The 14,376-nt window shown below is 38.9% G+C and overlaps 1 protein-coding gene across 3 annotated transcripts in view; it reads left to right on the plus strand.

Annotated features, from left to right (window-relative positions):
• LOC128620512 (E3 ubiquitin-protein ligase MARCHF3-like) overlaps window positions 1-14,376 on the plus strand; it is a 29,376-nt gene that overhangs the window by 11,114 nt on the left and 3,886 nt on the right. For 2 of the 3 annotated variants that reach the window (XM_053645573.1, XM_053645572.1), the window contains exons 2-4: window positions 6,225-6,518; window positions 10,844-11,048; window positions 12,422-12,631. In XM_053645573.1, coding sequence (XP_053501548.1) covers window positions 6,274-6,518; window positions 10,844-11,048; window positions 12,422-12,631 — 660 coding nt within the window. In that variant the 5' untranslated portion in view covers window positions 6,225-6,273. Of the gene's footprint in view, window positions 1-6,224; window positions 6,519-10,843; window positions 11,049-12,421; window positions 12,632-13,096; window positions 14,364-14,376 lie in introns of those variants that run through there. The other variant, XM_053645574.1, reaches the window with a different exon arrangement.

Genomic DNA, 14,376 nt, shown 5'->3' on the forward strand with positions numbered 1-14,376 from the left:
GTGGGTGTGTGAGTGTGGGTGTATATATATATATATATATATATGCATGACGAAATAATTCAAGGCCATAGAGCTTCGCCCTGTTTATCATAGTCAGCTAAGCATCTTATCTGAAGCACACAGTCTTCCCACATTCTCTCAGTTCTTTTCAGCTCTCCCTCCAGTCAAAAACTGAAACACATTTGTCAGTCATTTCCATGTGAATATGCACTGTAGACTTTATGCAACGGCATTGACATTAAATCCCTTATTACTGAGCTTCTTTTCTGGTCATGTTTCAGTTTTGTGCATTTAGCATATTACTTACTATAGTATTAAAGCCTGATTTAGAATTAATGGATGTATGAAGCATGTTCAGTCAACAACTATATATATATATATATATATATATATATATATATAATATGAGTGTATTCCCACATAGTATTCCTTTATCACTTTGGACAACATAAGCTAGTATACAGGCACTACTATTACAATTAATTGAACATGTTACTATGCTAGAGATACTGCTGATCTCTTTCACTTCTTGTGGTGATCTAAAGTGTCATGCCTTGCTCTTGTGGTTTCTATCTGTAGTTGCCCTGTTAGAAGGCAGTGAGCAGCGAGCAGCTGCAGCTAGAGTAATTCATGTGGTCTCGTCTCACTTCTTTGTACTTTGGCATTTTACATATATCTCTCTTCTGTTCTCTTCTCTTGTCTTCTCTTCTATTTTCATCTCCTCGTGGCCATTAAAGGAGCAATTTTTCATTTTTGGAGGCTATAATTATATATATATATATATATATATATATATTAGCCTGAATTGCAATTAAAATATTAACAAACCTTTCCCTTTGAATATGTGCTGAAAATACCGTATCATCGTGTTATGTATATAGATATGTACAGTGCTTCCAGAAAGTATTCACAGCGCTTCACTTTTCCCACATTTTGTTATGTTACAGCCTTATTCCAAAATGGATTAAATTCATTATTTTCCTCAAAATTCTACAAACAATACCCCATAATGACAACGTGAAAGAAGTTTGTTTGAAATCTTTGCAAATTTATTAAAAATAAAAAACAAAAAAAGCACATGTACATAAATATTCACAGCCTTTGCTCAATACTTTGTTGAAGCACCTTTGGCACCAATTACAGCCTCAAGTCTTTTTGAGTATGATGCTACAAGCTTGGCACACCTATTTTTGGGCAGTTTCTCCCATTCTTCTTTGCAGGACCTCTCAAGCTCCATCAGGTTGGATGGGGAGCGTCGGTGCACAGCCATTTTCAGATCTCTCCAGAGATGTTCAATTGGGTTCAAGTCTGGGCTCTGGCTGGGCCACTCAAGGACATTCACAGAGTTGTCCTGTAGCCACTCCTTTGTTATCTTGGCTGTGTGCTTAGGGTCGTTGTCCCGTTGGAAGATGAACCTTCACCCCAGTCTGAGGTCCAGAGCGCTCTGGAGCAGGTTTTCATCAAGGATGTCTCTGTACATTGCTGCATTCATCTTTCCCTCGATCCTGACTAGTCTCCCAGTTCCTGCCGCTGAAAAACATCCCCACAGCATGATGCTGCCACCACCATGCTTCACTGTAGGGATGGTATTGGCCAGGTGATGAGTGGTGCCTGGTTTCCTCCAGACATGGCGCTTGCCATTCAGGCCAAAGAGTTCAATCTTTGTCTTGCTCTGAGAGTCCTTCAGGTGCCTTTTGGCAAACTCCAGGCCGGCTGTCATGTGCCTTTTACTGAGGTAAAAGGTGGAGTGGTGCGGTGATGGTTGTTCTTCTGGAAGGTTTTCCTCTCTCCACAGAGACATGCTGGAGCTCTGTCGGAGTGACCATCAGGTTTTTGGTCACCTCCCTGACTAAGGCCCTTCTCCCGCGATTGCTCAGTTTGGCCTGGCGGCCAGCGCTAGGAAGAGACCTGATGGTTCCAGACTTCTTCCATTTACGGATGCCGGAGGCCACTGTGCTCATTGGGACCTTCAATGCTGCAGAAATGTTTCTGTACCCTTCCCCAGATCTGTGTCTCGATACAATCCTGTCTCAGTCTACAGACAATTCCTTGGACTTCATGGCTTGGTTTGTGCTCTGACATGCATTGTTAACTGTGGGACCTTATATAGACAGGTGTGTGCCTTTCCAAATCATGTCCAATCAACTGAATTTACCACAGGTGGACTCCAATCAAGTTGTAGAAACATCTCAAGGATGATCAGTGGAAACAGGATGCACCTGAGCTCAATTTTGAGTGTCATGGCAAAGGCTGTGAATACGTATGTACATGTGCTTTTTTTGTTTTTATTTTTAATAAATTTGCAAAGATTTCAAACAAATTTCTTTCACGTTGTCATAGCGGGGTATTGTTTGTAGAATTTTGAGGAAAATAATGAATTTAATCCATTTTGGAATAAGGCTGTAACATAACAAAATGTGGAAAAAGTGAAGCGCTGTGAATACTTTCCGGATGCACTGTATCGCAATATTTCGGTTCACTAACAAACTGCCAATAAAACAGTAGCGAATTTATGAAAAACTTACTTTGATGATACTTTTACTATTTATGATGATACTTTTTTGTATCTACAAAAATATAACTTTTTTTTTAACTAAAATTAATTTTTTAACAATCTGTTAAACTGTCTTTATTAGACATGACCTAGTATCAGTCTGTTTTGATTGTGTGCCAAATGAACCCTATCATGCAGAGGAAGCACATTTGCCTATACATGACACGTGCAGTATAATCATGAAGACGGTGTCCTCATTACATTGTGAGATCTACGTTTGAAACTGGATGTTTGGCATGTACACCTACACCGTATACGTGCTGCAGGAAAACACCTTTCCCTGTCCATTGATTTGTCAGGAAGGCCCCACCTACTATTTGTATGCTCATGCACTAGTGAAAGACAGCTCTTTCCTGTCCTTGCAATGTTTTCACTTCCAGTAGTTACAATGCTGTTATTTTTACCAACGCCCAGCCCAGCCGGAGCATTGCGAAAGCCTTTAGTTACAGTGAATTATTGAAAGGCACCTTGTCTTGGCATACTGTCGTGTCATCATTAGAAATGAACTGGTACTTCTTCACTGGCTTGAAAGATAGCACTGTGTTGTGTATTCACATCTGTTTGCATGGTGTGGGGAGAATCGGAGCAAAGCACAGGGTTTGTGTTGACCCTCTGTAGTGTGATGTGAGCTTGCAACAATGCAGCTCACTGACTAACTGGTGAGCTCATTCTGTCTCATTGCCTTGGGAAATTAAAGGAGATGTCTTTTACCCTCTGTGAAGGAGTAGGAACACAATACAGCCACTGTCAATGCACTGGCTATAACTGCAAAGTTGATTCACTTGTGTAGTGTTTGGAGACATGTTGCTGAGCTGTATAATAGGTTTATCAGTGTCTTTTTTCATTCTTATTTGTGAATGAATGTATTTGTTTATAAGTACTCTCACAGTATTAACTAAAGATTGTGCAGTGGACTGGTGGTTTTAATTCTTAGGTCTAGTCTAGTTTTGAGTTGTCTTTAACTCTTCTGTTGTGGGCAAGGGCAACACAACAGTGCAGTAAACAGTGTTGCAACCTCATAGTTTCACGGTCATGGGTTCACTCTTGAGGTCCTGTTACTGCCAGTGTTTTGTACGTTCTCCTCATGTCCATGTGGGTTTCCTCCAGGTTCTTTGGTTTCTTCCCATGGTCCAAAAACATCAGTAGGTGGATTAGCAACACTAAATTGCTCCTAAGTGTGTGTGTGTGTGTGTGTGTGTGTGTGTGTGTGTGTGTGTGTGGTGCCCTGCGATGAACTGCTGTCCCATCCAGGGTGTATTCCTGCCTTGTTCACTGTGTTCCTGGAGAAATTCTAGGTCCATCATAACGCTGACCAGAATAAAGCAGTTACAGTAGATGAATGAATTAACTGAAATTATGAATTAGTTTTTTGTGTCTTATGTGTGTTACCATATTTATACACATTTTGATTTAAAGCTTGTGATTATGAACATCGACAATTAAAATCCAAGGACTACTAAAAGACACTGTTGGACTCTTTTTTTTTTTTTTTTTTTTTTTTTTTTTTTTTTTTTTAAAAAGGTATTGACCTGAATTGCTTAGATACAATATATCTATAAAGTCTACCCAACCCTGTTAAACTGGCAGGTTTTTGTGAACTAAAAAAAAAATTAACAGAGATGAATCATGCCAGAACTTTTTCCACCCTCAATGTGTAATTACAATGTATACAATTAAGTGAAACAATGATAATGATCACCTTGGCAGTGCCAGGGCTTGAACCCCTGAACTTCTTATCAGTAACCCAGAACCTAGAAGTGCTGGGGCTTGAACTCCTGACCTTCCGATCAGTAACCCAGAGCCTTAACCGCTATGCCACCACTGCCCCACATGTGGTGGTGGCAGCATCATGCTTTAGGGCTGCTTTTCTTCTGCCAGAACCAGGGCTTTTTATCAAGATGGAGGGAATCATGAATAGCAACAAACACCAGCCGATTTTAGTGCAAAACCTTCAGTCATCTGCTATTAAGCTGAAGCTGAAAAGGAATTTCACTTTTCAGCACGACAATGACCCAAAGCATACAACTAAATCAACAAAGGAATGGCTTAACCAAAAGAAGATCAATGTTTTTGAATGACCTAACCAGAGCCCAGACCTGAATCCAATTAAAAATCTGAGGGGTGACCTGAAGCGGGCTGTGCCCAGGAGATTCGCCCTTACGATTTGATGTCTCTAGAAAGTTTTTAGAAGAAAGACTGGGAAAATATTGCTAAGTCTAGATATGCCATGCTGATAGACTCTTACCCAAAAAGACTGAGTGGTGTAAAAAAAATTAAAAAATAAAAAGGTGCATCAACAAAGTATTAGTTTAGGGGTGTGTACACTTGTGGAATTAGGCTATGGTAAGTTTTTTTTTTCCTCTTTTTTCCCCTAAAAAAACCCTTTGATTGTTTTCCACTTTATTTGTATACTTTGCAGTTTCACATTAAAGGTGGGAAAAGATGAGGCATGATTATCTTAGTTTCATTTTTCTTTTTCTTTTAGAAAAACCTGACATTTTAACAAGGGTGTGTAGCCTTTTTGTATCTATTGTATATGTTTGGATTTTATTCTTACTTTAACAGAGCTTGTAAAAATGGGCTTGATCTTATGTTTTAGTGGTTTCATTGATTTTGATTTATTTCATGACAGTAAAAAATGAATCAATAAATGTCTGCTTAGATTTGAAACAGCAACAGGTTTTCCATATAAGATGTCTGCATGCTTCATTTCCTTTATACTGTCATCTTGATGACATGTTTCCAGTACTTGATCTAACTTATACAGCCTTGTTCACTGCTGAGTCCCAAAAGTACACTAGACTAGTGCTGATAAACCATAGTTTGAGTTTTGAAACTTCTTGTATCTTGCAATTTATTCAAAATATACAGTACTGTGAAAAAGTCTTAGGCACATGCAAAGAAATGCTGTAGAGCAAAGATGGCTTCAAAAATAATTAAATTAGTTGTTTCTACATAAAAAAAAAAAAAAAAACACTATAAAATGCAGTAAATAGTAATAAATGAAACAAAGTCAATATTTGGTCTGATGACCCTTTGGTTTAAAAAAATTCAATAAAAAAGTAGTCTCAGGTATAGTGTGTGCAGTTTTATAAGAAAATGAGCTATAATTTTTTACTGAGCATCGACTCTACAATGTAGACGTCATAAAATTAATATCTATAACAAAGTTTGTATTAAATATATAAGGTGATTTTGCACGGTACTGTATATGCTTCAGTTTTAGTTTACAAAGCACTTGAGATGCTTCATAGACAATATTTGAAAAAATTGTTTGATTTTTTTTACATTTATCTTGACAGATATACGTAAATATACTAATACATAATATTTTTTTTATAGTTATAATATTTCATGTATACTAAAGCAAAATGTCCTACGTATTAGTCAATTTAATTCTACAGTGTGTTTTTTTTATGGATTTTATTATGAATTTGCTGTCTTTTCATCTTAATGACCTCCTGTGTTAGTTTATTGTTGGAAACAGGCCTAAAAAACTATATAGTATCTCTCTTAGCAAGTCATATATGTATGTTAGATCAACCCTGGAATTTCCTTTTACCAAATTTATAAAATTTCAGTCTAACGAGTAAACCTTAAATGTATTCATGCTATAAAAAGGCATTAACCAAATAATAATCTGAGGGCCTTCTCTTGTCACCTCTTTCAGCCAGATGAGAAACACTCTATAACCACACCGGCATCATCTGTCTGCTGCCATGACGACGGGCTGCTGCAGCCACTTTCCTGAGGTGTTAATGGACCATTCAGATACTACACCTCTCAGAGGCTCTACCGGACACGAGTCTGCTCCAATGGAGAGCTCAGACTGCTGTGAACCCGCCCTTCCAGGAAAAGCTATGGACTCTGAGACAAATTCAACGAATGAGGAGGCACAGTATTGGAAACACATGGCAGCAAAGGATGGACAACTTATGAACAGTGCAGTGTTAGCCAAACAGAGGTATGGAGCGCTACCTGTAAAAACACTTTATGGAAAGTAGTGTAAAATACAGAAAGATATACAGTGGGATTAAGTATGTAATTCTTCTATAGGAACATGGTAAACCTACAGACTGATATAGACTCTATATAAAAGTACCAATCTGTCTCTTTCCTTGTCATTGGAGTGGTACCATCTAGGTACAAACTAGTAGCCTAATTTAACCCTGACCAGGCAGTAAATAAGGAAGTTGTAAATGCATTGGGAGTACAAAGTGATGTTGTGGAAGTTGTGAGTGCATTGTGAGCTTCATATCGGACCGCTCCTTCCCGCTTGCAGGTTTTGTCGTTGCGTCTCATGGGACACACCTCTAGTCTTAACCTTACTGTATATCATGTGAAGCTTTGTGACTTTCTTAAAAACCTTTAACCTTAAAAAAATAATATCGCACCTCCTATTTGTATCTGTGTTTGTGTGTAATGTGCTTGCCATGTTTTGCCAGTCGAAAGTATGAAAAATTTTGGGAGTCATTTTGCTAAAAAGTGTTCATTTTCACTGTATATTCACGTTTCCAGGGGGTCAATACATACTGAATATACAAAAGATGTGTCCTTGGTGGCATCATGATCGTGATAAGGAAAAGTACAATTTGTGTACTTTTGTGTATCTGAGTATGCAGGGGCTTTACAGTATAATGAGGACCGCAATATCAAAAGACGGCAGTTCCAATACAGATTTTCCCCTGTTTTAAGATAACAGTAACGGGACGTGTTCTCTTAAATATAAAATCCAAGCAAAGTGTTACCATTACAGTGTCTAACCTAAACTCATGAAAAGCAATTCTCCTAAAAGATTCTGATTAAAATAGAAACAGTCACATTCTGTGAAGAATGACATGGTTGAACAGCATGTTTGAAAAAAGAGAAAACCTTCTTCTCTTTAGTTTTTGAATAGAGTAGACATTTTGTGAGCTTTATCACAAAGCAGCTCATGCTGTCAGAGTCCAGAGGTGTCTGGCCACAGGAGCGCAATAAATGAGCTCTCAGCCTCTAAATTTAGATTTTTGATTAACACGTCTGACAGCCGCTTTGTGATGCACGAGCCTAGCACGTGCATCAAAGTCCAGGCCCAGATATCCCTCCATCGCTCTTCCCCAAACACGCCGGTGCCCTCAGCCAGCTTCAGATGCCTGTCACAACTGAGAAGGGTCAATGCCGATGGCTGGGGGAAAAAAAAACGCAGACCCATAATGCTCAAAGACTAGGCTGGCACACTGCTGTCAGGTCACATTGACTTGTAGGACACGTCCTTGTGTCTGTCTGCAGCTGTGTGAAAAGCTGAAATGTTTGTCATTCTGTATGCTCATAATAAAGTATACACAGTAGTTACAGTACAGTATTATATACAGAAAATATTACACAGATCTATATTTTATTGTTGAAAATGTTCAGAGATCACACAGTAAACACAGAGAAGTGAGACAAAGAAAATGCATCGTGTTTCTGAGAAATCCTGACGTGCAGTAGGATATAGAGACAAAGGGAATTTTTTTTCTTCATTTTATTCAAACATCAAAGATTGAATACATTTTTAATGACATATGAGCTGTTGATATTCACATAGAGTCTATCCCTTCAGGTTCTTCTCCAAAAAACTTTCAAAAACGTACTTCTAAATAGACTGTTTCCATACATTTTTTTATAATTGTACTTGTATGTATGGAAAAAGACTGTTTCAATACATTTTTCTAATTGCTTAAAAAATGCTTCAGTTGTTATCACTGTTTGCAGGACTACCAGACCAATAAAATATCAAACTTTTTGGCTATCTAACACGAGACTAGGCTAGTTGGGTGTCGCTAGCCAAGGGGAGGCACAGCTAAGCTATTACTGTATGTTAGCTGTCCTTATCCTCTGCTCATATCATGTTCACATTGCTTGGAATTCATATAGACATTTAAACACTTTGTTTTCCTGCTCAGCATGAGAGGACGTTAGTGTTTCAGTTTCAACCCCTTTACTGGTAAAAAAAAAAACAAAAAAAAAAAAACAGTGTCTATACATTTTTCCCCTTACATTAACTGACTGTGTGAGCTAGCGTTTGTCAGACTTGAGACACGAGTATTTCTACATATTTCCTGTAAACCGTGTCTTGGTCTTGGTCTAGCCTCCATTCACTGAGGATAAAATACAACACTCCGTTCACTGAAGATACAAAATTACAACACCGCCATCTTCTTTTACTGACATTCAGTTACGTAGTGACAAACCGCTCTAAGTGGAGAATCATTCGGGGCTAAAGAAAAAATCTTCGGGGCTACAGACCCCAATGACCAGGCCAGGTTACACCCCTGGCTCCCAATGACACTTGATCTCATGTAAATGACATTTTATTCACCTTCTGTGCATTATGAGCATCTTTGAAAAATGTATTACATTTTAACCAGTAGGACCACTGCCATTTTAAACAGTAAGAATTTAAGTAAGACTACTGCCTAATCACATTATTGCTCTAAATATACACATCACTAATGTAAGCAACCCGACAATTAAAAGAACTTCATCTGCTTCCAAGTTCTCCAGTTCAATGGTGATTATGTTGAAATAATTGAGGAACCTTGAAATGTGTGATAATCAGACACTTAAACTGCTATTAATTGTGGAAATTTCAACAATTATCAGAACAATCTGATAATCAGAACAACAATGACTTGTTCTTATTGGTGCCCTCATTGTTTAAGTTGTTGAAAGCTTTAACATAGTTGTCCTTATTGGTGTTCTAAGGCAGCGTCTAACATCATCTAGGAGCAGTGTTACCATTTATCAGAGCAGTGAACCTGACAAATGAATCCAATCTAAGACGATTTTTTATTACATAGAATCTGTATTTATATTTATTACATAGATAACGGAAAATCACTAATTTCCTTTGAATATCTTGACTGTTTATAGTTCTGAAATGTTCATGTAAAAATACTGAACAGTGTTTGATTTGATGTAATTTGATATTCAGCAAAAAGTTAAGTAAGGAATAAAACATAATAGGGTGCGCTGCTATGATGCGTTACCACTTGTTGATTAGTTGATTATTTTCCATTAACAGCACAGCGTGCCATGTTTTATTCCTTGCTTAACTTTTTGCTTAATATCAAATTAGATTTTTTAAAAAAAACAAAAAAACCTTTATACCATAGCGAATGGCCAACAATTGCAATTTATTTTATTCATGAAGGTTTTTACAGTTTATAGTTATATTTTAATGTAGTGGAAAGTCCATGAGACAAGTTAGTTTCTGTTATCACTTATAATATAGCAGCTACAAACAGTCATTTCCTCACCAGAGTCTCATTTTTCACTCTTGAAGTTAATAAGACTCAAAAAGTGTAGCTTGTCATGTCACTGAGAAACCGGAATGCACTCCGGAATGCACTCCGGTTTTCCGATGTTGTGAAACCGGAGTGTCACAACATGATATGGACTCGAGAATGGTAAATAAATGTCTTCTTGAAGAAAGCTTCACAATACCACCAACTGTACATTAATTAAATAATAAACATTTCTAATCCATTTTTTATTAGCCTTGGATTATGCAGTGTCTGACTGCATAATCCCTGTGAGTCGCTACCATAGAAACGATGACGTATTAGAACCAGTTCATTAATATAAACCTGTGATTTGAATTACAGCCAACAGTACTCTCAAAGATGCAGTTATAGAAAATTAATACCATCATACCATCATGAGTTATATCATCAATAAAGATTAGTGAGCCCATTCCAGAAGCAACCATGCAAGCCCAAGCCATGACACTACCTCCACCATGTTTCACAGATGAGCTTGTATGTTTTGGATCATGAGCAGATCATTTCTTTCTTCTTTCTCCACACTTTAGCCTTTCTATCACTTAGGAATAGGTTAATCTTGGTTCTCATCTCTGGCTTTCTGATTCTTACTGCTGATGAGTGGTTTGTATCTTGTGGTATGGCCTCTATAATTCTGCTCTCTAAGTCTTCTTCAAACAGTGGATTGTGATACCACCACCTCAGCCCTGTGGACTGTTGTTCTTGTGTTTTTCTTCACAGCTCTCACAATATTTCTGTCATCAGTTGTTGTTGTTTTCCTTGGCCGACCAGTTCGTTGTCTGTTGCTCAATACACTAGTGGTTTCTTTCTTTTTAAGGACAGCTTTTAAACAATCACAATCAAGAATTCAACAGCACTGTGGTATAAAGCAACTCAGTGTAACTCCAAATGCTTATCAATTGTATTAACATTATCAAATTGTTGTATTAATATTTTTGAAGAGTGAGCTGACGTTTAAATCATACACGTCTCTTTCTCCCTCCAGTGCTCTAGTGGAGAGACCCATGTGTAGGATCTGCCATGATGGAGGGGGACAGGAGGAGCTGCTGTCCCCGTGCGAGTGCACAGGGACACTGGGCACCATTCACCGCAGCTGCTTGGAGCACTGGCTCTCAGCCTCCAGCACCAGCTTCTGTGAGCTCTGCCATTTCCAGTTCAGTGTGCAGCGCAAGGCACGACCTCTCCTTGAGGTACGCTCGCTATAGTAACACTCTCACGTCTGCAGAGGCTATGTAGCCTTGTTGCAAACAAGGTGACACTGCTTCTCATCTGGCTGTGACAAAAGGTGTGGCTGGGGGTGTGAAGGGAGAGAAATGTAAGCTGTTTTTTAGAAGAATTTGTTGCACTAGTTGCAATACACAGCGTGTGTTTGTGTGTATATCTGCATGTGTCTGAGTATGAGGCATTAAAGAAGAGAAAGAATGTTTGTCTTTTTGTTTGTGTGTGTGTGTCAGAGCTCTGTAATGCACAGATAGAACGTGATGGTTGTGTGCAGAGATAGAAAGAGCGAGAGTGGAATTTGAAAACAACAAAACCATTTCCTCATAGCAGGTTCATGGATAATCTGGACCTCGATAATGATCAATGTTGTTAAATGATCTATTCACATTCGACAGCACTTCTGAATCAGCCACGCCAACCAACCCACACTTCCTGAAATCTGTGATCAAGCTTCTCACATACAAATTTCCAGAGTAATGAGAAGACTAATATGCTGATTAACATCCTGGTGTTAAAGATCCCAAAGCTAAGATAAAGGCTTTCTCGATTTGAACGCATAATGTGCTCATTAAGTCCCCATTTCCATTTATGCGGGAGAATTGTCTAGTGGGCAGAGCTTAAATGAGAGGAACAGGGCTAATAGCTCAGGCTCGCTAGCGTCTCCCTGCTGCGCGTCTGTGTCAGGTTACTAGAATGCATAATTGCAATGCAGCAGGGCCCTGCTCGGCCTATTTGTTAAGCATCTGCTTCCTAGTCTCTGCATATTCACATGGTGCTAATTACACCCACAGTGACAGAAGGCGACCCTCAGCAGCATTTCGCATAAATGCCTAATTTGACATTTTTAGGAAAGTACAGCAATCGTTTTTCCAACCAAAATAAATTGACTCCATGTATCTCGGCAAGGAATCTGTGAGTTATGAAATATTAAAAGGCTATCTGTCTTGGCGCCTTGTGGCGCTCACTTCGGCAAACAGTAATATGCTAATTTTAAATGATAATGTGACCGTTACAATCTGCATGCATCAAATTCACACATCACTTTGAAATGGTTGTGAGCAGTATAATGTTTGCTATTTCCTTTTTTTGCAGAGCCTGGTTTTAATATTGCATTAGCCATGAAGAATGATCTGAATCGTGATTACTGTAAATCTCCATATTTGAAAGAGAAAGCTGTTGATGTATCAACAATATTCCTCTCTTTTATTTTCTTGTGGATAAAACTTTCAGCTATAGAACTAGTTCATGGGAAATTTGGCAACTTGCAGTTGGAGATATTTTATGCTTGTTTGCATATTTCCTAACAAGCTGTCTTAATTAAATGTTTCTGCCTCTTGTGCAGTGGCTCCGTAACCCCGGGCTGCGCCAGGAGAAGCGCACGCTGTTCGGAGACATGGTGTGTTTCCTGCTGATCACGCCATTAGCCACCATCTCAGGCTGGCTGTGTCTTCGGGGAGCTGTGGACCACCTTCACTTCTCCAGCAGACTGGAGGCTGTGGGTCTGATCGCTCTCACTGTAGCGCTCTTCACCATTTACCTCTTCTGGACCCTGGTTAGTATAGCCAACAAATGGCACATCCAGCATCTTGGGACCTAAAATGTGTGGAAATAAAATGCACTGTATTAGCCCTTATGTTCAGTTCACTACGTAAAGAGTTAGATGAGAGTTTAGGATTTCAGCTTTTATTTCCTGGTATTTACATCTAGATGTGTTAAACAATATAGAACCTTTCGTATCAGACCACCCAATTTATAGACAATTTATGGGGGGGGGGGGGGGTTCTCCTGGAAGTCTCTCTTCAGGAGGTGAAGTGCTGCTCAGTTGGTGATTGACTCGGCCAGGCTAAAACCTTCCACTTTTCCCACCTGTTAAAGTCCTCTGTTGAGTTGGTAGTGTGTTTTGATGTGAATGTGTGTGAATGTGTGTGTGTGTGTGTGTGTGTGTGTGTGTGTGTGTGTGTGTGTGTGTGTGTGTGTGTGCATATGGTGACCTGCGATGGACTGGCTTTCAATCCAGGGTGTATTCCTGCTTCACATCCAGTGTTCCTAGGATAGGCACCAGATCCACCACAACACTGACCAGGACAATTGGTTACTGACTACTGAAGATGAATCAATGAATGAACTGTTTGTTAGGAAGAAAAACATTATCTCTAATGGAAATTAGAGATAATGAGTTATCAATAAAATGAATGTTGGAAAATATTTGGACCTGATTTCTACTTCCCTCTTATTTATGCATAGTCAGTAATAGTGTGGACCTCTCCAGGTTGAAGGAATCTTGGGATTGTATACAAAGACCAACTAGGCCAGTGTTGTTGAGTATGTGTTGTAGGTGAGAGAGAATTTGCAACGGATGTTGGCTGGCTACTCCTTGTTTGCATGACTGTCAGCACCAACAAAAAATACAGTACAACAAAAAGGCCCAGTAGCATTCTTTTGATCCAAGGCAACAAGATGGAAAGTCATGGTTCTGACTGAAGAGAATAAGCTCCTGGCTAAGGGCCATTTGAAACCACTAAGCAGCTAGGGTCTACCACTCATTAAATAGCCATCTCAGGCCAAGCACACTCTTACAGGGTACTGCACATTAGTGTCTGGAAGAAATTATTTCCATAAAAATAGCCTGCAGCAATATGACTCTGCATCAGGGTAGTTAAGGACAAGGAGAAAGTAGCCAGACATACCTGTCCCCCAGAGTGCATCCACTGTTGGCCGTCTGCCAGATTAGCAGCAAAAACAAATCCAAGCTCTCTTTAGTACTTAGGTTCTAAATTGGGGTTTTAAGGTGCAACCTCTGGCCACTGGGGTGGTACCCTCAAGTTATGTCTGTGTAACTTTATTGATTTTAGAATAATATAATTTGAGTACATAATTGGACAAACATAATTAGATGACTGTTCTGATCAGTCTGGGATCATTTACTACTATATCTCTACTTTACTTATAGAGAAGGTTTTAGTCCCTTCCAGCTTATAGCCCTGAAGTGTGGTGACCGTTCTCCCAGTCGGAGAAATTTTTGGAAGAGTATCCAGTCAAACCCAAACAAAGCCAGTTTTCTGGACTGTGTGTTGTAAATGTGAGAATTTGGATGCCTCTAAAGGTACATTTACATTATACTTTGGTGAACAAAAATGTTTTACCTGTACAGGACATTTTTTTCTGATGGTGCTTATTACTGTTGCCAAATGCCAGCCGGATTACACTTATGCAACATGAGATTGGGCTGATGGAAAATACACATATATTTATCAAGCACTTTATGAATTAGATCAGATACTTTAGGTGCACCTCTAT

This window comes from Ictalurus furcatus, chromosome 16, assembly GCF_023375685.1.
Source record: "Ictalurus furcatus strain D&B chromosome 16, Billie_1.0, whole genome shotgun sequence".
Lineage (NCBI taxonomy): Eukaryota > Metazoa > Chordata > Actinopteri > Siluriformes > Ictaluridae > Ictalurus > Ictalurus furcatus.